Source organism: Eutrigla gurnardus, assembly GCF_963514095.1.
Source record: "Eutrigla gurnardus genome assembly, chromosome: 4".
Lineage (NCBI taxonomy): Eukaryota > Metazoa > Chordata > Actinopteri > Perciformes > Triglidae > Eutrigla > Eutrigla gurnardus.
In genome coordinates this window covers 16,562,725-16,585,743 of record NC_139918.1, presented here as the reverse complement: position 1 = coordinate 16,585,743, position 23,019 = coordinate 16,562,725, and the positions used below count along the sequence as shown (strand labels likewise).

The 23,019-nt window shown below is 41.0% G+C and overlaps 4 protein-coding genes across 4 annotated transcripts in view; 2 read left to right on the top strand and 2 right to left on the bottom strand.

The window, feature by feature from the left end:
• Positions 1-478: 478 nt before the first annotated feature.
• arf1 (ADP-ribosylation factor 1) lies at positions 479-4,086 on the top strand. Its single transcript, XM_084006841.1, has 5 exons — positions 479-572; positions 1,813-1,997; positions 2,100-2,210; positions 2,324-2,448; positions 2,567-4,086. The coding sequence occupies exons 2-5, from the start codon at positions 1,850-1,852 to the stop codon at positions 2,723-2,725; spliced, it is 543 nt and encodes a 180-aa protein (XP_083862967.1). The 5' UTR covers positions 479-572; positions 1,813-1,849; the 3' UTR covers positions 2,726-4,086.
• Positions 4,087-5,870: 1,784 nt separating this feature from the next.
• Positions 5,871-9,548, bottom strand: cUnh1orf35 (chromosome Un C1orf35 homolog). The gene is made up of 8 exons (XM_084008595.1): positions 9,065-9,548; positions 8,125-8,275; positions 7,989-8,034; positions 7,800-7,882; positions 7,228-7,300; positions 6,998-7,083; positions 6,769-6,888; positions 5,871-6,193 (listed from the first exon to the last, which is right to left on the bottom strand). Exons 1-8 carry the CDS (start codon positions 9,159-9,161, stop codon positions 5,953-5,955), a joined length of 897 nt encoding a protein of 298 aa, XP_083864721.1. The 5' UTR covers positions 9,162-9,548; the 3' UTR covers positions 5,871-5,952.
• An 89-nt stretch (positions 9,549-9,637) lies between these two features.
• On the top strand, positions 9,638-17,734 carry guk1a (guanylate kinase 1a). Its single transcript, XM_084008596.1, has 7 exons — positions 9,638-9,805; positions 13,508-13,621; positions 15,088-15,129; positions 15,246-15,481; positions 15,651-15,735; positions 15,817-15,902; positions 16,372-17,734. Exons 1-7 carry the CDS (start codon positions 9,772-9,774, stop codon positions 16,408-16,410), a joined length of 636 nt encoding a protein of 211 aa, XP_083864722.1. The 5' UTR covers positions 9,638-9,771; the 3' UTR covers positions 16,411-17,734.
• A 2,789-nt stretch (positions 17,735-20,523) lies between these two features.
• Positions 20,524-23,019, bottom strand: part of obscnb (obscurin, cytoskeletal calmodulin and titin-interacting RhoGEF b) — a 59,165-nt gene continuing 56,669 nt past the window's right edge. The window contains exons 81-83 of the mRNA XM_084008167.1: positions 22,907-23,000; positions 22,665-22,707; positions 20,524-21,971 (exon numbers count right to left, since the gene is read on the bottom strand). Of these exons, the coding sequence (XP_083864293.1) occupies positions 20,861-21,971; positions 22,665-22,707; positions 22,907-23,000 (1,248 nt within the window). The 3' untranslated portion in view covers positions 20,524-20,860. The remainder of the gene's footprint in view (positions 21,972-22,664; positions 22,708-22,906; positions 23,001-23,019) is intronic.

The window sequence follows — 23,019 nt, the reverse complement described above, 5'->3', positions numbered from 1 at the left end:
CCATTATTCCCAACGTCAAGAATTAACTTTCATGCTCAGTGCTGCTTTTGTGAGTTTAGAAAACATCAATAAACAGTTAACAAACAATAAATGCTGTCAGGATTTGTTGATGTGTGCCTATATATATATATATATATATATATATATATATATATATATATATATATATATATATATATATATATATATATATATAATACAATATGACAAGGTACACAAATATAGACTAAAAACAAACATGTAGTGCAATAATAGAAAATTATAAATAAGTTTAATATGAATACAGGTAGTGTAATGAATATATAAACAAGTTTAAATGTAAACAAATGTAAAGTGAAAGTGAAACAACTGCACTCAAACTAATTAGTTAGTGTTTATACGCAGTTTCAAACTGCTGCATAAGAGGGGTTAATTACGCCAATTAACCAACAATTCCCCTCTGAGCCACTAGGGGCGACATCTCCCAGCCGTACGGAAGTTTTGCTGGAACGGAACCCCTGACGTGTCACATTGTCGCCATTTTCCTGAAGGAAGGAAACGCCTCGAAGAAGGAAGGGAGCATAATCATCTGTGTAAGTGTGTAAAACCGACTTTAATTAAGCCATCTTATTGCTAATTTCGCTGAATGTTGTCGAACAAAAAGCCACGGGCTTTCAGGAAATATCATCTTTTTGACCGTGGCTGCGGTATTCAGGACGCCGAGAGATAAAGGGCTAAGCGTACCGGTTGTACTAGCTAACATGTCGGAATCAACGAGTCTTTCCTCTGCTACTTCATTATTTTCTAACTCGTTTTCACATAACTTCTGGAGTAAGGTGGCGTGAAAAATACGTACTAAGAATCATACCGTTGCTGGAAAGTAGTGGAAACTCTAAACTGTGTGGAAACTCTAAACTGGCCCGACGAGTATTAGCACCGTAGCAAGCTAACGTTTGTTTACGTAGATTAGTCGAGCTGTTTTTTCCATTGCACTTTGGAAAATTAAATGTCAAATAACTCCAGGGGGCTCACCAGTCTCATTTTCTCAAATCCTGAGGTCGAGACTAACGTGCGAAGAAAACGTGTATAAACTGGTACACGGTGGCTGCTAATGTTAGTTGGTGCTAAGTGCTAACCGCTGATTTAGTCGCAATCTGATTTAGTTTCGCCATCCTTCTCAAATTGCTATCACATTGCCCAATGTGGGTCGTCAGGACGCGTTACAAACATTGCGTTGTATACAAAATATAGCAAACTGAATTGATTAAGAAGATATTTCATTTCCGGCGTCTAGGATCAATTTGTGATCAGATTATCTGCTGCTTCCTTGTAGGAATGGCTGATGTTACATTCTCACACAGTCACATATTATTCTCTTTAGTCCTAGCTGGGTTTCGGTTGAAAAGGTAGTCGCCAGAAGGACTCACTAACGGCACATCAACAATGTATATCAGCAGCATGTAATTCTGGCTGTTGAACAAGGCAGTTCATTATTATCTGATTTATCTGTCAATCGTGGATAATATGATCTATAACGTGTCAGATAATAACCAAGATCATGTCCTCAAATAGCGTATTTTGTGTGACAACCAACACTAAAAGATGTACTTTAATATCACACAAGACACATTAAAGCCCCTGACATTTGTGAAGCTGTAACAAGGTTGTTTTGGCATTTTGCTTAAAATGACTTGAACAATTTATCAGTTATCAAAAGTTGTTGCAGATGTTTAGTCCAACGATTAATAATAAAAATCCTTTTAGCTCTACTCCATTTCATGTTTGATTATTAGTCATAGACTTTCATAACAATGATCTATTGTTTCTCCTCAGGTTTTTCATTTTTTAGCCAAAGTAGCTTCCCGTCGCCATGGGGAATTACATTTCAAATCTCTTTGCTAGTTTGCTGGGGAAGAAGGAGATGCGGATCCTCATGGTGGGTCTGGATGCAGCTGGAAAGACAACAATTTTGTACAAGCTAAAACTCGGAGAGATTGTAACAACCATTCCCACAATAGGTATGTCAAGCGTTGTAAACTAATGATGTTTACATGTATTTTATGCCCGTATGAGAACTTCAAGTTTGATTTTTTGAGATTAACTTGTTTTTCTCTCTTTAGGTTTTAATGTAGAGACTGTAGAGTACAAGAACATCAGTTTCACAGTATGGGATGTTGGTGGTCAAGACAAAATCCGACCATTGTGGCGTCATTACTTCCAGAACACACAGGGTACGTTTTATTATGTCAAAACCTTTAATATTTCAGTTTCCACTGCTTTGTATTTAAACAATACGAGACACATCACACACACACTCATTTGTTCCTCATTTGCTCTTTTCTAGGCCTCATCTTTGTTGTGGACAGCAACGACAGAGAGCGATTTCAGGAGGCTCGTGACGAGCTCTCAAGGATGTTGGCAGAGGACGAGTTGCGTGATGCCGTGCTATTAGTGTTTGCCAACAAACAGGTACGTCATACTTGTGGAAATATTGGATATAAGCAGTTGTATACCATAACCAGTGTCTTGTTGTAGTCATAGGGGTGGCTTCAGATGTTTTCTCTTCTCACTGTTTTATTGTTTGTAGGACCTTCCAAACGCTATGAATGCAGCAGAACTCACGGACAAGCTAGGTCTTCACCACCTACACAACAGGAACTGGTACATCCAGGCGACCTGTGCCACCACTGGAGATGGCCTCTACGAAGGACTGGATTGGTTGTCTAATCAGCTGAAAAAACATTAATAATCATCTGCTATCCAGAACTAATCTATTCCACCCAATCGCTGACCTTGCTCTCTATTCTTCAGGTATAGTAAAACAAGAGTTTCTCTCTCCAAAAACAAGTACTGGAAGCTTCCTTCACCTCAGCTGTTGTCACAAGCATACAAGCCAGTGGTGGGGTGATCTGTTCTTGTAAAGCTGTTGGGTTTTATTATTTTATTTTATGTATCTGTAAATATATTTGGTAATGGGGCAGCTTATTGCACTCCATAAATCCTACCGTGGTTATTTCTCTTTCTGGCTGTTGGGCAGCCATGTGTGCATTGAATAAGAAAAGGGAGGAACAAGAATTTACCAGCACATTGGCCCAGGACCTCAGTGCAATCTGATGACTATTATCTGGTCATATGTACTGTAGGGAGTGAGGGGCTTTTAATTTGAGGGACAAAAAGAGCACTGATTCACTACATGCAGCTACTGTAGCTACTTTAACAAGTGACTACATGTACCAGCCCCCCAAATTACCATTTAGTAAACACTGGCATTGACTATTCATACTTTCTGTTCTGACATAATTTTGTCCAATTTGAGAGAACATATACCAGCCTTTTGTTGTACAGTATGTTGGCTTGAATTGAGAAATGCGGCAACAATCTCACATCTATGGTTGTTTGAAAGGCAGTACGCTGAGTCAGCATGGGGTTTTTGTATTTCTGAGTCTCAGGTTTATCAGGTGCTGCCGTTGGAATATACTTGTTAGCAAAAAGTCCTGATGTGGTCTTTTTACAGGGTGTTTACACCATTAGGCTGCACAGGAACTATTACCCAACTGAGTACTTATTTCAACAGCCCTATACTGTAACTCATGTGTACTGTGATAAGTAATTGTAGCCAAAGAAGTTGCACACTACAATGGCCCTACTGTCTTCACTAAAGGCTCTAGAAAGTCATGCCTTTTTTTATTCAGTTATCAAAATCTGGGAAATAGCGTTTTGATGGCAATAAAAATCAGTTTCAGGTACATGTTTAACACGGTGCCAGTTTTTCTTCCTTTGCAGCACATCGTGCTTGGGGTAAACGGGAAGCCATATCATTCACCTTCTTATCCAAGACATATGTTGCCTTTTATTTTCAAGCTTCTTTTCTAAAAGGTGTGGGTGTTACTTTACTGCTCTGACCATGTATCAAACAGTTTTGTTGATTTATAACTGCTTAAACATTTGAGAACCTCTTAAATCTGTTTTTTCTTTCTTTCTTTCTTTCTTTTTTTGATGTAAAGCTTTTGTGAGGAAAAAGCACTGTAATTAAAGTGACTGGATAAAACAAATGTTTTTGCAACTGATTTTCATTTTCACACTATGCAATAAAACTGCTGAATGTTATAGCATGTAACGCAGCCTTTTCTTCATACTTGGAAGTATGTTGTCGTTTTACATTGAAAGTTTGCGACTAAAACATAAGAACACCTAATATCCCTCCCTTTTTATACAAACCACAGAGCTAAAATGATTAGTGAACCAACAAAAAATTAATAATCACATTGTTTGTCGTCCAGCAGCCAAAAACCCTATCTCCAGCAATGGGCCTGGAGTTCAGACATTTTGCCTGGTAGGGTAAAGCACAGTTTAGATCCGAGTGCTCCAGTGAAACAACAACCTGTCCATCCTGTAACCGCTTCTCCTATTCAGGCTCACAGGTCAAAAAGAAGTCACTTGTGAATCTGCAGTTTTCACAATTATTTAACATCGTTTTGACAGAGCGACTTGAAGAAATAAAACACAAGCTTGAGTCGCATCCCGAACAGAATAGCAACACACTTAAGGAGACAACATTGAGATTTAACAACTGCAAAACCTGGTGTCATAGCAACCCGTTGGGGCCGTCACCCTTTGACCCAGGGAGAAATGTGATGCCCCAAGGTGATGTAAACCACCCAGTGTTTGGGTCGAAGCAGTAATATGGAGAGCACACCCTGTTACACATTGTGTAGGGCCGGCAATCTAGGACAGCATTCTTGCAGGTTGATTAGGCTGCTATGGTTAATGCAGCCAAGCCTATAAAACTGGAGGGGAGGGGACGGAGCTGGAGTCTCGGGTCCCTCATAGGGCTGTTTTGTGTGGCCTCCTATCCTGCTGCTCTGTCAGCTTGGTTTGTGTGTGGCAGTGTAACGCTACTCGGCCATATAAAAGGACCAGCGTGGTTTTTTGCACTCTTCTTTATGAATGCCTTGCTCTTTTTTTAGTGCACCCCCCAGGTGCCAGCCAGCAGAATACCCTCATTCAGCCCAATTCAAGGCAAATGCAAACACTGCACTCTATTATGACCAGCGGAGAGCATTCCAATGGTATCGCACCAGTCAGAGAGCCGAACCTAGAACGGTGAGGGATTAAGGAGCGCTGGTATGATTGAGAGAAGAAAAGCACCAGAGCTGTGGAGGAGTGCAAGAGCCACAGTGGGATGGAGGACATGTGTGAGGAAAAAGGACATCACAGAACATCTTGTATTTTCCAAAAATAAATTACAAGCAAACAAGCTTACTTGACAAAACATACCTAATTTTGCAAGATTCAGTAGCAAGGTTACTTATTTTAAAGACATATTTTCTCTGTAATGCTGATAGTAATGATATAAAAATTGCTTTACTGCCCAACTTGCTACATTCAAAAGTTTCAGCTTTGCAGAGAAGCTGCCAGGTGTACGATACCATGAAATAAATAGTTCATATAAAGAACAACTAAAGATCTTTAACTGAGGCTGTTGTAAACAGAGTTTCAGGAAAGTAATTTACCAGGAAAAATCTAACGCCACACAAGGCGGGATGCATCCTTCTTCTGCTTGCAGCAACAATGTCCTGAGTTAATTCTCTAAAATGTCCCAAACATTATCAGCTCCCAGGGCCAGACATACTTGGAAAATATTGTTTTTGCTTTGCAAATATTTTATTTTGCATTGTATTTTACATTGAGATAAAACAAAGAAAAAAAAACTCAACCTGACTATATAGAAAATGTGATATTCGGTGGTTTAAAATCAAATAAAATGTAAGACAAAAGAAACCAAACATCCCCTAAACAACTGACCAACTTATCGGGTGAAGAATTTAAAGCGTAAGGTCAAAGCCTGCGACTCAGAAACATCCACAGTCCGTTTGGCTGTTCAGGGTCACTGAGGTCTTTAGGGCCAGTCAAGCTGCTGTACAGCGTTCTGTCCACGTTGTGCGTCTTTGAATTGAGGGGGTGGGGAGGACATCAGTCGTCCGAGTCTGTGTCGTGGCGCCGCCTGTGGCTTTGTGTGGCACCAGTAGGGGCCGTCTTGTGGCTGACAGGGGACCCCCCATCAGAGGAGTCTGTGTCATGCCGCTGCTGTCGATGATGGGGGTAGGAGGGCTGTCGCTCTGCCTTTGCTCCCCCCCTTGAATGGCTGTCATGGGGTCTGGCTCCACTCTGACTATGGTATGATGGATTATGAGGATTGGGATCCTTTCTCTGCCTGAAGAGTAAAAAGGAAACAATCAATCAATGATTGGGTCATAGTGGATCAAGTAAGATGTTGTAAGGCTGGGGGGGAAGTCGGTGCCAGATGAGCTTTATAGTGACGTCCACACAAAACACCTCATCACAGCTGTGAGTCATAGGGTGGATAAATGTCTGTACATTCAACGTATATCGTTAATTTTGTACACTACCATCATATGTTGAGGTTGGATTATGATTCCGGTCACTCCAACACATAAATACTTGAATAATGCACCCCAAATGTAAAAGGCAATGCTTCAAGATGCTGTGGTAGGACAGTGCCTTGGTGCCCTCTAGTGCTAGTAGAAGAAAGCTTTTGTTTTAGTTAACAAATGTGCAATATCATTTTACAAAATACAATGTCACTGATTAATGTAACCTTTGTGAAGCCTGGTCTAATTAATTGTGGTTTGGAAAAATAGCTGTTCTGTCAATACATGATGTGGGAGCATGAGTTATTTTAAGCCGTACTTTGTAGTGTCACTCTTGTTTTGTCCACCCTCAGGTGACGGCTAATGGCCAAAGAGCAGTATGGAGAAATAAACCAACCTCTTAGTGGTTTCTGACTCCGAAGAGGACGAATCTCTTCTTTGCCTTTTCTTCTTTTTTTCCTTCTTCTTTTTCTCCTTTTTACTCTTTTTCTCTTTCTTCTTCTTTTTGCCCTCGTGCCTACAGAGTAAAAAAAGAAAAGGTGTAAAATGAATATAGGTTCAACATTTTGTGTGTTTTATGCTTTCCGTTTCTGACATTCATATCGGTGTTCAGTAAGCATACTCACCTTTTTTCCACATCCCCCTTTTCTTTTTCTACACTCTGAGATGTCTTTGAGGTTGACGTTTCTGGACAAGCTTCCGTTTTGTGATGCTGTTAAGGAAACGTTTCTTTAATCTTTGCATTTTCAAGTTTCAGATCCAATGAAAGAAACTTCCCTTCAACTCTCAACAGGCCTCTTACAGAGTCTTCATCTTAAAACGTTCAGGGAGATTTTTCAGTTCAGTTTTAACTTACCGTAAAAACAGGCAAGCCTATTTTAGCTGCCTCCTTTTCCTTTTGGGAGAGCACCATTTTCCTTGAGCCTGCACTGTAGATGGAAACAAACAAACACTTCACAATCACAGAGCATGAAGATAAGGGCTCTCTTGACAACACTCGAATGTCAAAACAACGGCACAGAAATAGAACACAGTGCAATTCTGAGACGGATATTTCCAAATTTCCTTCCAATGTTTTGCTTTAAAACCAACACCATTTTCAAGATAGATGAATCACTTACAAACATTGCAAAAGCAGGACCTTAATGAACTGAAACCCTCAAAAATGGTTCATGCTTCAAATTATGTGTTTACATATGAAGAGGATATTCAAAATACAGAGATGAATGCTGGGAAATAGATCCCTCTGACATTGTGTAGGTGAAAAATACACCAAATACGCAATCATGACATGTTGATTTCTGAATATTCTGATGTGCAACTTATATGTAATAATTCAATATTCTGAATATACATATAATAACAGTCCTTTTAAAGTTGTTTGCTTTATTGTTGTTCCAAAAAATTAACAATGCAAAATAAAGTTACCTGGAACTTCCCAAGCCGGAGACACGGTCCACATTTCTCTCTTCACCATCAACCTCTTCCCTCCTACAAACATCTGCCAGGTCCTGGTATCAAAATTGGGAAAATTAAAATCATCATCAATCAACCTTTTGTTAATAAAGGCAAGTTATTTCAAAACCTTCACAAGCAATACCAAAAACAGTGACATACCTCTTTGGTAAGGCCCGTTGGTTGCCTCTTTATATTCTTGTGCCCTCTAGACAGAGAATAGAAAAGACAAATAAATTACATCTGTTGACCCACACATATTTTCCAACCATATTTCATAGGAAGGTATAATACGCACAGGGCTGCCATCAGGGCCTCGTGTTCTGCAGCTTTGACAGCAGCAAGTTCCTCCTGTTTGGACAAAGGTGCGCCGGTCTTTTTGTCTCTTGAGTACCACGACAGATCTTTGCCTTTTTGCCATCGCCCTACTGGTGCCATCAAAGAGTTCCCTGGAAACAAGACAGAATAAAAGAGAGTGGTTGAGAAAGATCGGTATTTCTGCTGCACTGTACAGCTAAGATTTTTATACATGTGTTGTTGTCAATATTTACTAAACAGTCCCCAACCATTTCCTGTAGGTTGACTATTGACTAGTCTTTCGCATCTTTACAATGATACTGGTGTTGTTCCAAACTCACCAGAGCAGCACAAATTAACTTATATTTTTGAGTCTGATTTCCCCCTTTTGATGTAACAAGTGCATGAAGAAGTTTGGGAACAATTCACGTTGGAAAATACATGATTACATTGACGTCACCATACTTTAAACAATCTCTGCTGTTGATAAGGCAGGTGGCAGCAAAAGGCGTTGTAATGTACTCATACCATGAGTTCATAAACAAACATAATGCCATTTGCTGACCAAGTTGTGTGCGTCTACTTCATCCCTTTATGTCACAGCTGTGGTGGGCGCTACGTAGTTCTTGTTTGGTATGCTGACATGTTGCCAGCGGTGTGGGCTCAGAAAAGCACAGTGGCTACGTGTGTGTGTGCTCGGACAGGGAGCGATGAAAACCGGGACCCGCTGGTTGTAGAGTGGAAAACGGGACCAATACCGAGCAGCCACACACTGTGTAATGAGGGACTTCAAAACAAAAGGTACGGAGAAGCAGCGTGTGGAGTCCCGAGGCAAAAGCGTGTAGTTTACGTGTCGCTTTCAAAAGGTTTGCTCTTTGGGGTGCACGTTAGCATACTGCTAACGCTATAAGCATGCGTCTTCCCGCAGTTTTAACACTTACCAAGATAGTTTTCTCTGTGTTTGTCCACTTTCACGTCATCCCAGTTGAACTGGTCCTGGCCTCCTCGGACCCCTCCAGATCTCGAGGAACCAAACATTGTATTCGTTTACTTTGAAGAGTTGAGAGAAGAAGCCGTGTCGCGTTAGCTCAACCAGCTGAAGTTAGCCACGCTAGCACACGAGTGGCGCGATCGGCCTTCAGCGTTCATTCATCCGGGTAGTTTTGCGCTAAGTTTGAGTTCCCCGTGTCGATCGGAACAACGTTTTTCCTGTTGCTAGTGTTAACTTTGACACTTGAGACTGATCCCTGCACTAACTTTGCTATTTTTCTGAAATGCCTGCAGACCGCACGGGGAATAGTTTGATAAAACAGAGAAGCAAGGCTATGTTAGCTAACGTTATTACTGCGGTCTAACAACAAAGCCGTTAAGGTACAACGCGCAGCTACGAGTGAGTTGCGTACATATATCTAACACTTGCTACATTTGACTCATCTGTTCTCTTTGGCTCATGATGATGAAACTCATGTTTGTGTTTCGTAGGCTGTCTTCCCGACGCTCGCGAACGTAGCGTGTCGATGTTTTGTCCCGCAGTGATGACGTAGGCAGCACAATTTTCTTTAATGGCTCTCACAGCAAAGAAACAGAGCAGAGGAAGGAGAAAATCAGCCGGAGACGGTCCAAAAAGCTCGGACTAACATAACTCCCGATGTACATGAGATATTTTTCCAGGGTACTGTCAGGTAGGAAGGAGGGTTCTTTATCTGCCTCTTCTGTGTTATCTTTGTATTGTTTGCCACCATCCCTGTGGCTAACGCTGCCATTCATTCCCTGTAGTGTGAGAACAGCCAGTGTTTCTGCTGAGTTTTTGCGGGGGAAGATAGTTGTTGTGTGTTCCTCGAGCAGGCTTAAGTTTCGCTGAAGCAACGTTTTACTTCAAGCATCGTTTATTGATTCCTTGTAGATGGGACAGCTGCTGTAATTTATTTTTAATGTTTTAAAAACAATTCCACATATATCTGTCGTTAGTATCCCAACCATTGTAAACACTGAAAACTGTTTTAAAATGCCTTAAAGTAATCCTCAATTATTCCTGCATCTTTAACTCAGCCGATGCTTCCAAACTCAGTTTGTTTAGTTTACATATGATTATCCAAAACTCACAATGTTACACATTAGTATCTATGCACAAAGCAATCACACACACTTCCCCCAGATAATACTCCTTTAGTTTGCAATCTCTCCACAATATTACTTTTACGGCAATGAGTCAAGGTGCACGGAGTCAGTTGTTTTTATGTTTTTGATAATTCTGGCAACAGTTTTGTAATCCGTGTAGAGGTTTCTGGCACACATATTCCCAAGGTGTCGGGGAAACGCCGGAAGATTTGAAAGCATACAGAACAGGGACCCTCATGAGGGCCGAAACATGTTGCAACCACATGATCATAAACACTTGTGACACTCACTCCACAATAATCGACAAAAGATGAAATGAGTTGGAATGAAGGGATCACTGCGTTACACAGAATAAGGGCGGGAACTGGTCAATCAACTTATTGTTTCAACACTCATAGTGAATTACACTTTACCTACATTTGGCTGTCTAGTCTCAGACAACTGAAACCTGATAGATTTCACGTGATTTAAAGGAGTCATCACCTGGTTTTATACGTATCCAGCCCCCCTTGGATCGCTTTGGATCAATTCGTAAAACTTATTAGAAAAAAAAAAAAAAAATTTTAATCAAACATTGAGCTTGTTCTGACCCTTTTTCGTACCGCGATTTTATCACGCGAGATTACGCGCGAGGTTTTGACTGGTCCGGATGTGCATTGTATAATATGTAATGAGGCGCGCGTTGATTCGCCGCAGGAAGGACAGAGCCGGGGGGGCTTGCCTGCATGCAGACTCCAAAACATAATGGCGGCGCTTCGGCGATTTCAGGTAGCGGACGGGGCGGGGTTGGGTGGTGAAAGAGGGGTGGGCTTATGCAAGTAGCCGCCACGGTGACGTCACCGAAGGCGCAGAATCAAAATCTCGTGCTTTAGGAATGCACACCCTTGTGTGCTATTCCTGTTCGGAAAAAGAGCAGAAGCGAAAAAACGGCGCCACTTTCAAACTCCAGCCTTTCAGGCAAGTTTCAACTGAGGTCAAACACAGATATGCATGTTTTAACAAGAGAAATTGCGATTTCCTGGTGATGACTCCTTTAAAATGTTGTTCCAGGCAAATATCAATCACATGGGGTTTTAGTGCACATGATTAAGGTTAAGCACAGTGTCGCTTCCAATAAATGTCAGGCCCTGCTGATTATAAACTTGCATGTCTCTCATTTCCTGTCACGCAGCTCAGTACAAATGGTTGATTCTTTTAGGGGTTGTTCACATTATATCCAGCTGTAAATCTCAGAAGAATCATCAGTAGATCAGTTAAAAAAAAAATGTCTGCATTGCATTTTTTTGACTGGAAAAGAAATTCTGATAAATGCTCATCTACATCTCAAACTGATTCATTAAATTGCCAGTAAAAAGACATGGAATATCTGTCTGGCTGCCGAGTGGCAGCGACACAGTCAGACGTGTCTGTTAGCTGTTAGACACAAACACCAGCAGTCACCCGTTTTATATGGCAATCACCATATCAAACGGGTAATAAAATATGTTTCTAGAATGTGTGAGTCACTGCAAGTGCCTTGAGCATGCAGCCGTACATCTTATCTCATCATCTACCGCTTATCTGGTAACGGGTCGCGGTGGCAGCCGTACATGAGTACCCAAAATATTATGCCGTTTGTTGCAGCAGTATGCAAGACTAGCTGTGGACAGACACAGAGATGCACACACTCGCAGACGCACACACAAAATACAGATCTCATTGTCTCCTAGCAGAGATAATAATAATACTAACCATTTTGTTGTAGCCCTAATTGTTTCCATATGGTAACAGGAAGCCAATGTAAATTGCTCAAATAAGATTCATGGATAACTTTTAAGAAGGATTGTTTGGGGGATCATAATCATTTTAGGACTCTAAATATGATGAGACTTCTTCAGTGGCTTCTGGAATATAAGAAGCAGCTTTTCAGTGCTGTTTAGGGGAATCATTCAAGAGGCAACGTAGAATGACTCTTTGTCATTTGCACCTGCAAAGACAACCTGACGTCCTCTGGTTTGCCTGGAAACAAGAAGGCTCATAATGTTGTGGTTTTCGGTGATCGTGGTTAAACAAAGATCTCAGAGGCTAAGTCAAGCATCATTTCTTTGTTTGCTTCTAAAGATTTATTAGCTTAATATGTCATGGAATAAAACCTCATTCCCAGACTTATTGCCACCATGTGTGATAGCTGATATTGATGTCAGTAAAAGGTTTATAAGGCAATAATCATATTGCTTGATATTATCTTTTTACTGGTGTTCTTTCAGTGACACAACAATAGCTGGTTTCTTGTTGATAATATCTGTTTGGAAGCTGCTCACAGTTCCTGAAAACCAGCTGACTTTCTGTTCTAGAACAAACACTTAAAGTGACTGAGAACAATGGAGGGTTGTTTTAGCCATTTGGGCTCAGAATAAAACACACATTACTATAATGTCAGATGATTCCTGATAAATCTACTGAGTATGTTTAAATCTAGCTCTGTACATAACAAAATCTACAAGTGTGTAAACATGGCCCTGCCCTCCCATTTTCTCTCCTCCCCCCTGCACTCGTACACAATCTGCCACTATCAAATCCTCCCTCTTCACTTGTACTCGCCGTCTGCTTGAGCTATTTGTTTTGACGGAAGGTAAGGCGGAACACTGCGGGCATTGTATTATTCTTTACTTCAGTAGCTTATCTAAGACATGTTGGTAGAATGAAAGACTGAATAATGTCTCACAGTATAGAGAGGATGTTGACGTTTCTGTTTCTCAAAGACGTACCGTTATATTACAAGAACTATGCTTGTAGATTTGTCAGTGATCTGATTGCTGTAGAATTTAGTTGAAGGGTGTTCTAAGCTGTTGTTTACTTGAATATGAGCCCATGTCTTTATTAAAAGTAGTTTTTCCCTCGTGGCCTCTTGTATGTCTTCGCTCTTCACTTTTTTTTTTTTTTTTCCTTGCCATCACAAGCATCGCAGGGCTCCACAATTACTGAGTAATTGTTCCTGCACCATGGTAACCTCACGGCTTGCCAACCCGTTGATTGCGTTTGCTCTTGTGGGAGATGTTTTGGTCTCATTATTCGGTCCTCCTTTAAGATGTCTGTCTCACCAAGAGGGAGGCGTGATTGAGCATGTTATCCCCACTGTAATGTTGGAAAGTCTTTTTTAAAGCTCTATGTTTGTGCACGGAGAGATTTGGCCCCAAAATGACTCATGTCTTAAGATTCCAGTGGATGTGTGTCACCCCCCCAGCCTCACCCACTATTTTCCTCTACTAAACTCTCCTCTCCTTTAGCTATGGCTGGACCCAGGCCTGTGGTGATCAGCGGCCCGTCCGGGGCAGGGAAGAGCACTCTGCTGAAGAAGCTCATGACAGAATATGACAGCGTCTTCGGCTTCAGCGTTTCCCGTGAGTATGCCACTCTAGATAGAAAGAATGTTTCTTCTTTGAGCTCAAGTGGGACAGTCTTTTCTAGGTGGTTGCACTACAGAGTTAGACAAAGTTATTCAAAGAGTGAGACAAAGGTATGGATTAACGGTGAAGCTGCCGGTCGTCAAGCTTTCCATGGAGATGTGGATGTGTTAAGTGTACTCCTTGTAGGCCTGTCACGATAACAAAGCTAGGCGATTAATTGTCCCAGAAATGATTGCGATAAGCGATAATATTGCCGTTTTGAGACCATTTTCAACTGATATAATGCAAGTACACCGTTTCAAAGATCAAAACGTTTATTTCTAAAGAATATTTAACATGAGAACTGGAAAACATTTTAAATGTCCAAAATAAATAAATAAAACAACCAAAAACAATAAATAAAATGGACTCTCAATCTAGTTTAATAAAAATGCACTTGAATAAAAACACACACAACCAAAACAATAAATAAATCGGATGTTAACTAGCTGAGCATCGGCAGCAGCAAAATGAGCGCTGGCGAGCCCAGCAAGAGGATGGAGCTCACTGACGAGCTGAAACTCTCTGAGAAAGAGGAGGCCTTAAATGACATGAGTGAGAGCCTGAACTTACAGGGCTCAGCCTACCGGCAGTACTACCTTAACCTCCATGCTGAGAAGCAAGTCACTCAAGGCCTCCGAGCCCAATTAGCTCAGCTCAAAAAACGGTACCAGTGCAAGACCCTGCAGCAGGAGCAGCAGAAGGAGGCTCTGGAAAAACTGCACTCCTCAAAGACTCGGAGGACCTGAAAGACAAACAGGTCTCATCCAACCAGGAGCCGGTGTCTAACCTCCACACTGCCATTGAAGACAATCAGGGCCTCCGAGCTGAGTTAACTCAGCTCGGAGAAGAGCTCCAGAAGAAGACCCTGGACCAGGAGCAGGAGAAGGAGGTCCCTGAAGAACAGGTCACTGCCAACCAGGAGTCACCAGCAGACAACACAGACAACAAGGTCATGAGAGACAAGCTATTGTGTTGGTTTACATGTTGTGTTTATGGTTGCTATGGTAACTCAGCTCAAAGAAGAGCTCCAGAAGAAGACCCAGGACCAGGAGAAGGAAGTCACTGGTTACAGTTACCATGGCAACTGTAAACAAAAACACTTACACCAACACATTAGCAACTCAAGTAAAGACTATGACATAAAAACATCTTAGCTCAGGAGGTAGAGCGGGTTGGCTGTAAACCGCAAGATTGCCGGCTCGATCCCCGGCTCGATCCCCAGCTCGATCCCCGGCTCGATCCCCGGCTCCTCCTAGCTGAGTGCCTGGTGTCCCTGAGCAAGACACCTCACCCTTTTGCTCCTGACGAGCTGGCTGTCGCCCTGCGTGGTTGACTCCGCCGTCAGTGTGTGAATGTGTGAATGAATGGGTGAATGTCAGTCATTGTTGTTAACCATTTTACATCTTCTTAACCGACAGATACAACAAGAAATCCTCGGTCTGGAGAAGAGAATGGCAAAGGTGCGACATGTTCCTCCTCTTTCATGACCAGTGCCACAGTAAATCACATTTTTGAGCCCCTGGCATTGTAGCTTTCTTTATCTGTCTCATGTATGTCAAATTTTGGGGGATTTCAGATTACCATTACGTCACACGGGAGGCGATGCAGTCAGGGATCGACTGCGGCGAATTCATTGAGAGTGCAGAGTTTTCGGGGAACATGTATGGGACGAGTAAAGCTGCCGTGCAAGCTGTCCAGGCCAAGAACCTCATCTGTATACTTGACGTTGACATGCAGGGTGTGAAGAACATAAAAGGCACAGACCTCAACCCCATCTACATCAGTATCCAGCCACCTTCCATGGCAGTCCTGGTGAGCACAGAAGAAAAATGCATTTCATTGGGTCGATTGAGGTTTCTGTTTTCCTGCCAGAGAGGAATTCCTGGGTTTGACCTTGAGTCTGATTTGTACCGCAGCGATCCAGTTATGCAGGTTTTGGATGCTTTGCGATTGCTCCTGTCTTCCCTCTGTATTGTTCCAGGAAAAACGTTTAAGAGACAGAAAAACCGAATCGGAGGAGAGCCTCCAGAAGCGTTTAAATGCAGCTAAGATGGACATGGCGTATAGTAAGTCTTTTTTTTTTTTTGCAAAAATGAAACCACGTAAACATTTATAATATGACTGAACATAATTGCATGCCCCTCTAGGTAAAGAACCTGGCATATTTGATGCCCTTATCATCAACGACAAGTTGGAGGATGCCTATGGGCAGTTAAAACAGGCTCTCCTTGAGGTGAGCTACTATTGCAGAACACAGTCCATGACATGAGATGATCAACACACATTAAAACACTGCTTCAATGTTTTAACTTGACCATCAACAAATGCATTTGAATACATTTTGCACACTGAATGAAAGTGGTTTTACGGAAGTCAATTGAAGTGAAAGTGACATTTTAAAAGAAAAAAAAACACAATCATCGTCTTAAAGGTGGAAATTGAATGGACCTCTTCCCCAAAAGTAGCCCAGTAACCGGAAATGTAAAGGACAACTTGGAGTTTTAGATGGCATCCAAAGAATTGTCTTTTTTTATTCAGCCTTTCCAAAAATCAAACAGGCTAAAGTGTAAGGAATGGATTAAACGTTGTGTTCATCTGCTCTACGCAGTCTCACTTTAAATTTCTTTATTCATTGTCTGGTTTTCATGACCAGTTTTCTACCTGTTTTTGTAGCATTGTAATATATTTTTTCCCTCCTCTAGGAAATCAGTATGATCAAGAAAGTCAACATGTCGTCATAGGAGACCGCCGCATCCCGACGCCTTTTAGTGCCGTCCAGCCACTCCTCAGCAAAACCACAGACCTCCATTCCAGCCGTGAACATTCCCTCAGGTGGCGGCTTGTGAAGCTCAGACAAACATCCCTAAGTGGAAACACAACGACGTAGTTGTATATGGTTGTTAGAGGTAGTTATTACCAAATGATATCATAAGAGGAACATTTTTATTTTCACTTGTATGAAGAAAGGATACTCCGATGATGCGTACTTGACATGTGACTGACATTGTATGCAGAATGCTGGTTGAACACAAACAGCGAGTAGCATGACTCGCTCCATCGTGTGGATGAACTGGTCTTTCAAGGTAAAAATCTCGTGTCTGGAAATCCCTTTTAGGTGCAGCAAGTCGTGCTACTCGTTTTGTTCCACCAGTCCTGTTGTGTTGAAATAGATTTAAAGAAACTGAAGACTGTACACGTTTTGTTGAGGGAATATCATGTAAAACTTCAGCATTACAACTGCTTTAGGAGGAAATTTGGTGTCTGTATACTAAAAAGCGGTACACACAAGTCAGCTTTACTGTTGAAATAATGAAACGTTTTCAGTGCTGGTACATGCTGTTATTTGACAGCTTTTATGTACATTTCCACAGAACGTCATTGCAGTCTGGAAATCCATGTATACGGTTGTGCTCTAGTAGGATGAAATCCCATTATATAGATAGTGAATGTGGTTTAAAACAAAGAAACAATAGTCTCTTAGAATATAGCTTTTTTATTTTGGTGAGTCCATAAGAACATTTTTATTTACAGTTGTAAATTTGTGAAACTTTTATATTGTGTAACTTTGATTTTGCAGCTTCATCTGTACAGTAAAGTAACATTCAGTGGACTGTTTTGGTTGCTAACTAAAGGAGATGTTTTTGGAATTTGAAGGAAAATGAAATGGCATGGTTCTCTTTTTTTACATTGCAAATTGCAAACATTGTTCTTTACTGAGAGAATATTTATGACCAGGTTATATGCAGGAATCCTGAAGTTAAGTTTAATACCTTTTTAAGACCATGTCCATACAAAACTTCCAGTCTACTTACATCAGTGAAACAGCTTAAATCATATTGCATTACCGTACTGTACATGTATCGATGCAATATCATGTAGATTAGGGGATGAAAACAAAGCACAAGGGAATTGATAGACTAACACAATGCAAGGTTTCTTACAAAGAATATCACTAATACGCAAGATACACACTTGAACTCTGTTATTAGGCTATTTATCGGACCTTTGTTATTGTATTTGTATATTGTGGTGCATTTTAAACACATTTGAGGTCAAGATCCATTTCCCTACATGTACTTGTAAAACCAGTATTTGATCAATAAAGTTTGAACTTTGGTAAAAGGTAATATATGAACCTTAAGGGGGAGCATATAGTATACATCTGTTTATTTAGGTTGTTTTGTAGGCAATTTTAATGGTTGATTCTTTTGCAATCTTCAAAGCATTATGTTGAACCTCAATCGATGGTGCATTTACGCACTACATTTTTATCACTCTTTTTTATTGACTTTTGAGCTGTGTTATCCCTCTTAGTGATATCTTAATGTTATCCTGAATTGTGAAGCAATGTGCAAAGTTGGTTTCAATATGAGCCCTCGTGATTAAAGATAAAGATAAAAAATATTAGTGTATTGTAAAAGTATTGAAACGGTCACATGAATGCCATATATTCATTCATCATTGTCGTTAAAAGATTTCATAGCATACTGTACTTTTAAGTAATTTTTATGACATACCATGACTTTATGGCATAGGCCTACCATAATATGGCTTTTCTGTCACGTGTTTATGGAATACTGTAATATGATTTTTATGACATTTTTAATTACATATTTTAGCATGACATTAATAATTTATGATATTTGCACACTTTTTTTTTTCAAAGCATGCAACACTATGATTTTTTTAAAGCCATCTTCTAATGACATTGTGACAATATCAATGACGATGACAGCATCAGCCGGACAGTAATACAGCTATTCTTCCTCTGCCCACTGAAGAGGCTTAACATGGACTCCAGGACGCAACTTCTACACGTGCCTCATCAAGAGCATCTGACCATCTGCATCGCGCCTGGTATTGGCAGTTGCACCCTTGTTATTCATCAATCTCAGAGGGTCGTGGAAACGGCTCAGGATATCACCTTACAGAGCAGCCATCCACGAGGACCTCTAAACCCAACAGAGTAGGAAGAAGGCCAATATGAACGTCTCCAAATGGTCCTGCTGCTTATTGGCACCTTTTTAGGAGCAGGTTTGGAGTCAGGGTTGAGATCTGGACGTTTGTTGCTGACAACTGTGTCTATGTAATTCTGCAGATGAGAAGAATTACATTTAAAAAGTCGTAACTATACTATGTTTTTTTATGATGATGATGATTTGACATACCATTGTTGGAGCCAAATTAGTTTTTTGTTTTTATTTATTTTTAGAAAGCTTAATTATGATATATTGGTATAAAATACAATAAAATACTATAGTATGAGTCAGTCATACAGTCATAAAAAGACATTTTTATGACTGTATGACTGACTCATACTAGTTTTGGACTTACTGCACGCTCACTTTGCTTGACGTATGATACGGTCGCTTTTTTGACTTTTTAATCACCTTTTACCACATTTTATTAATTTTGTCCACAGACTTTTTTTCGGAGAAATTTTGACATTAATCGGTTTTTTTTTCAGAAAAATTTGACTGACTTTTCAAGACTGTTTTGGACTTAGGATACTGCACGCTCACTTTGCTTGACATATGATACGGTGGCTTTTTTGACTTTTTAATAACTTTTTACCACATTTTATGAATTTTGTCCCCTGACTTTTTCAGGGACATTTTGACATACTATAGTATGATTTTCTCCATTACTTTCTTGGTGCTAGAGTACGATTTTTGATGTGAAATGTACGACTTCTTTTGACATACTAGAACTTCTTTTTTGCTTTGATTGTGATATACTATGACTAACACAGACATTTAACAATCCAGCATTAATGTTGTTGTCTTTCATACTTGGGATCGGCTCCAGCCCCCCTGCGATCCTGAATACAGGAGAAGCGGTAGACGATGGATGGATGGATAAATAAGAATTGTGAAAGAAGCTTGCCGTAGATATTATTTGCAATACATCTATTTATTAACACTGAGGACTCAAACATGTTTTCAAAAACTACACAGGTACAGTACAAGCAATTATAATCTATTGGTGCTTAAAATGTTAATACATAACATGATCCATGTAACTGACTAAAATACCTTTTAAAAACAACACAAACACCACAAATCTTTAATTCTGTCAACTCAAGTACTTTGCACAAAATGTGCTCACGATCAAATACAATATTATAGATCTGGCTACTCTGGATAAACACATCTGCTTTGGTAAAGCAAATACATGCAGTCACTCATCTAAATATTCATCCCTTACATATGACTGTCCCTGTGATATCCTGTGAATTCACAGGTGATTGCATTGCATTCGTAGACGCAGCTGAGTTTAATATTCAATTAACGGACTACTTTTTTTTTTCAGAATAAATGACATGCATGCAGTCATACACAGAAATGTGAAACAGGTACACCTTCTAAATGAATTAGTGGTAGAAATGCCATATTTGTATCAGCTGCTCATCTAGAACTCCTTCACAAACAACCAAAGTAGAATTTCTGCCAAACACCTTTGATTAAACTTAAACAGCCAATGGACCACAACGGTTACCAGAGTTCTGTTATTGTACACCATCAGCATTGCATATTTAAAGTAACTTATTGCAATACTGAACAAGAAACATGTAGACACGACTTCACCAATAGTCATTAACTATTTCTGCTGCTCCAGGTATAGAAAGCACTGCAGGTGCAAACACTTTTTAAAAGGTAAAAAAAGTAATCTTTTAAATATACTGTATAACTATTTCTGTGTATATAGCAGGAGTCTTCGCTAAGGATAATGCCTGGATCAGTTAACGTTGGGTTACGGTTCATGACATGGTGAAGTTGTGTTTTTGTGAACAAAAAACATCATGTTCCACTTAATCAGAACAGACGATTTAGTAGTTAATCTGTAAAATGTACTTTTCCCTCTCCTATTTCCATGTATCACCATGTAAATGCATCGTCCACATGTCATAAAGCAGGTGTAACTAAGCAGTTTGGGACTGAAACATGGTTACAGTGATACATGTATACCTACATTTTCCAACTTGCCTTGTCTAGAGAAACCATCTGACTCTAACCATTTGTAAAGAAAAAGACCCAGAGGATGAGCCTATTTTCTGATGGGCAGCTTCAAAATGGAATGGTTTTTCAAATGCAGTAAATATAGTTCAGGTTAGAATATGTGTTTTCATAGAAGTAGAAATGTCCTCATTTAAGACTCAGAGGGTTTGTTGTACCAAATTAAAATAGTTTGCTACTGCTGGTTCTGATGAAGGTTATCACTAATTTGAACAGTGACTGGGTTGCCCACTGATGTGTAGCCGTAGGTCTGAGTTGACACTTTGGTTTTGAAGCTCTGCTGCCCCCCCTCAACTCTCTGCACCTCTGAGCAGTATGAAGGTTTTACTTCCAGCTTTGTATGGCTCACTTGGATGGGGACACGCCTTTCCATCCTGGACTGGCCTCCGCTGGCTTGGGGTGCAGAAGATGTGAAAAGGCTGCTGGAGAGATGCTCCCTGAAGCGGCTGAAGAAGCCGCTCCTCTGCCTCGGGAGCACAACAGGCCGCCCCACATTGAGGAGCACCGGCTGTCCCACTGTGGATCCACCGATCTCCCTCTGCAGCACAGAGATCTCACAGGGCTTTTCTGCAGTGGGGTTGTGGGTGCTGGACGAGCCGTAGGTCTCTCCTTCTTCTGGGACGTAATCCTCCAAGTCTTCAAGGGTCAGAACACGACCTCCTTGCGTCAGAATTGTAGGCTCCTGCTGTCCGAGTGAGTCCTGATCTTCATCTTCAGGTTCAAAGATGACAGTCTGTTCATCCTCACTGTCCTCTCCAGCTTGAGTGAGGACCGATGAGAGCTCATGTGGCTCTGCAGTGACTCTAGCGACGGACTCAGAGGTAACATTACCCTCCTCTTCTTCCCAGGACAGCGGCTGGCTGCTGACGTTTCCCTGCAGCTGAGCCTGGGCCTGCTCCACCAGCTTGTTGTTGGAATTGTTAGCGTTTGGGTTTTCCGGCAGAGACCTTTTGGGTCTGGATGGAGTGGCTGCACGATCAGACACTGCCGGTGAGATGCCTCTCCTCCTGGGCAGCCTGGGAGATTTACTGACCTTATACTCGATGACCTCCTCTACCTCGATCCACCTGGACTTGCTCTCCATGGCTCTCGCTTCCGCCCCCTCAGGCTGAGTGACATAGAGGGTTGGAAGGGTGGTCTTTTTTGGAGTGGGCATCCTCCTCGGCCTGGCTGTTGCGAGTTCTGGGGTAGACGTCTCCGAGCGGTGTGCTCCAGCAACAGTCAAGCCGGGAGACTTGTGCCTCCTCATACGTGGGTTCTTCACTACAGTGGTTATGGTCTCTTCGCTGCAGTAAAGAGAAAAAGACAACGCAGAAATGATTAGAGCCATAGTGAAAGAAACACCAGGCTGCATGCAGTTTTCACACCAGTGACTGAAGCTGATGGGCCAAGTGACGCTGACCTACATATCCAAAATAGGAAACGCTAACACCCCAAAGACTAGAAAGAAAAGTGTGATGTCAAGTTAGCACTTCCCACGTGCATATCGTGTGTCGCTACAGTAAGTGTTGGATTCATATACAAATGCTGTGTGAGGAGCTACAAAAATAAAGTGGCTTGTTAAAGAAAACGTCACTCTGGTGAAGACAGCCCATCCTTTCATTATCCTTGAGATGGAACATTTGCACACAGGTTTTAAATACTACACGACGATGCATGCATGGGGCCACAGAGAGACACACAAACGAGCTCCAATGTCCATTTTATCGTTAAACAAGCAATATTATATTTCATACAAGACCAAAAGAATTAAACATTAAGTGCATGTGTATCACCAATCTGTCCTGAAACAAACATCTTTAAAGATATTTTTGACAAAAGCTCTCAGTTTTAGAGGAAGCTCTTTCTTATGGCCTAAGTAACATTTCCTAATGAAGTATAGGACATGTAAGGGAAAATGTCAAGAGGTTGATTTAAACACAACCAGGGAACAAACCATGTTTTAAGCACAAATGTAATTTTAGCCTGTTCACACTTACATGATGATGGTTTTCTTTGGTATCCTGGTCTCCTTCTCAGTAACTACGAGTGGAAGCAGAATAGGCGAGATTGAACAGATGCATTAAAGAAAAGTGAAAATCTAGAGTAAAAGATTCATCAGCCCATGTGTTCTTTAAATCTGCATTACAGGCAAGGTTATTCAGAATCTAAAAAACATGTGAATATTAGAAAAAAAGGTCTACAGAGTGTCGTTCTGTGAGGATAAAGTCAGTGCTCCTACCTTCAATAGTGATGGCCTGCTCACCAGAGCGAGCCACAGCAGAGGGTGGAACCAAATCAGCAGCACACTTGGCACAGCCCAGACGGTTGGACAGCTGGCAGAGAATATATTTT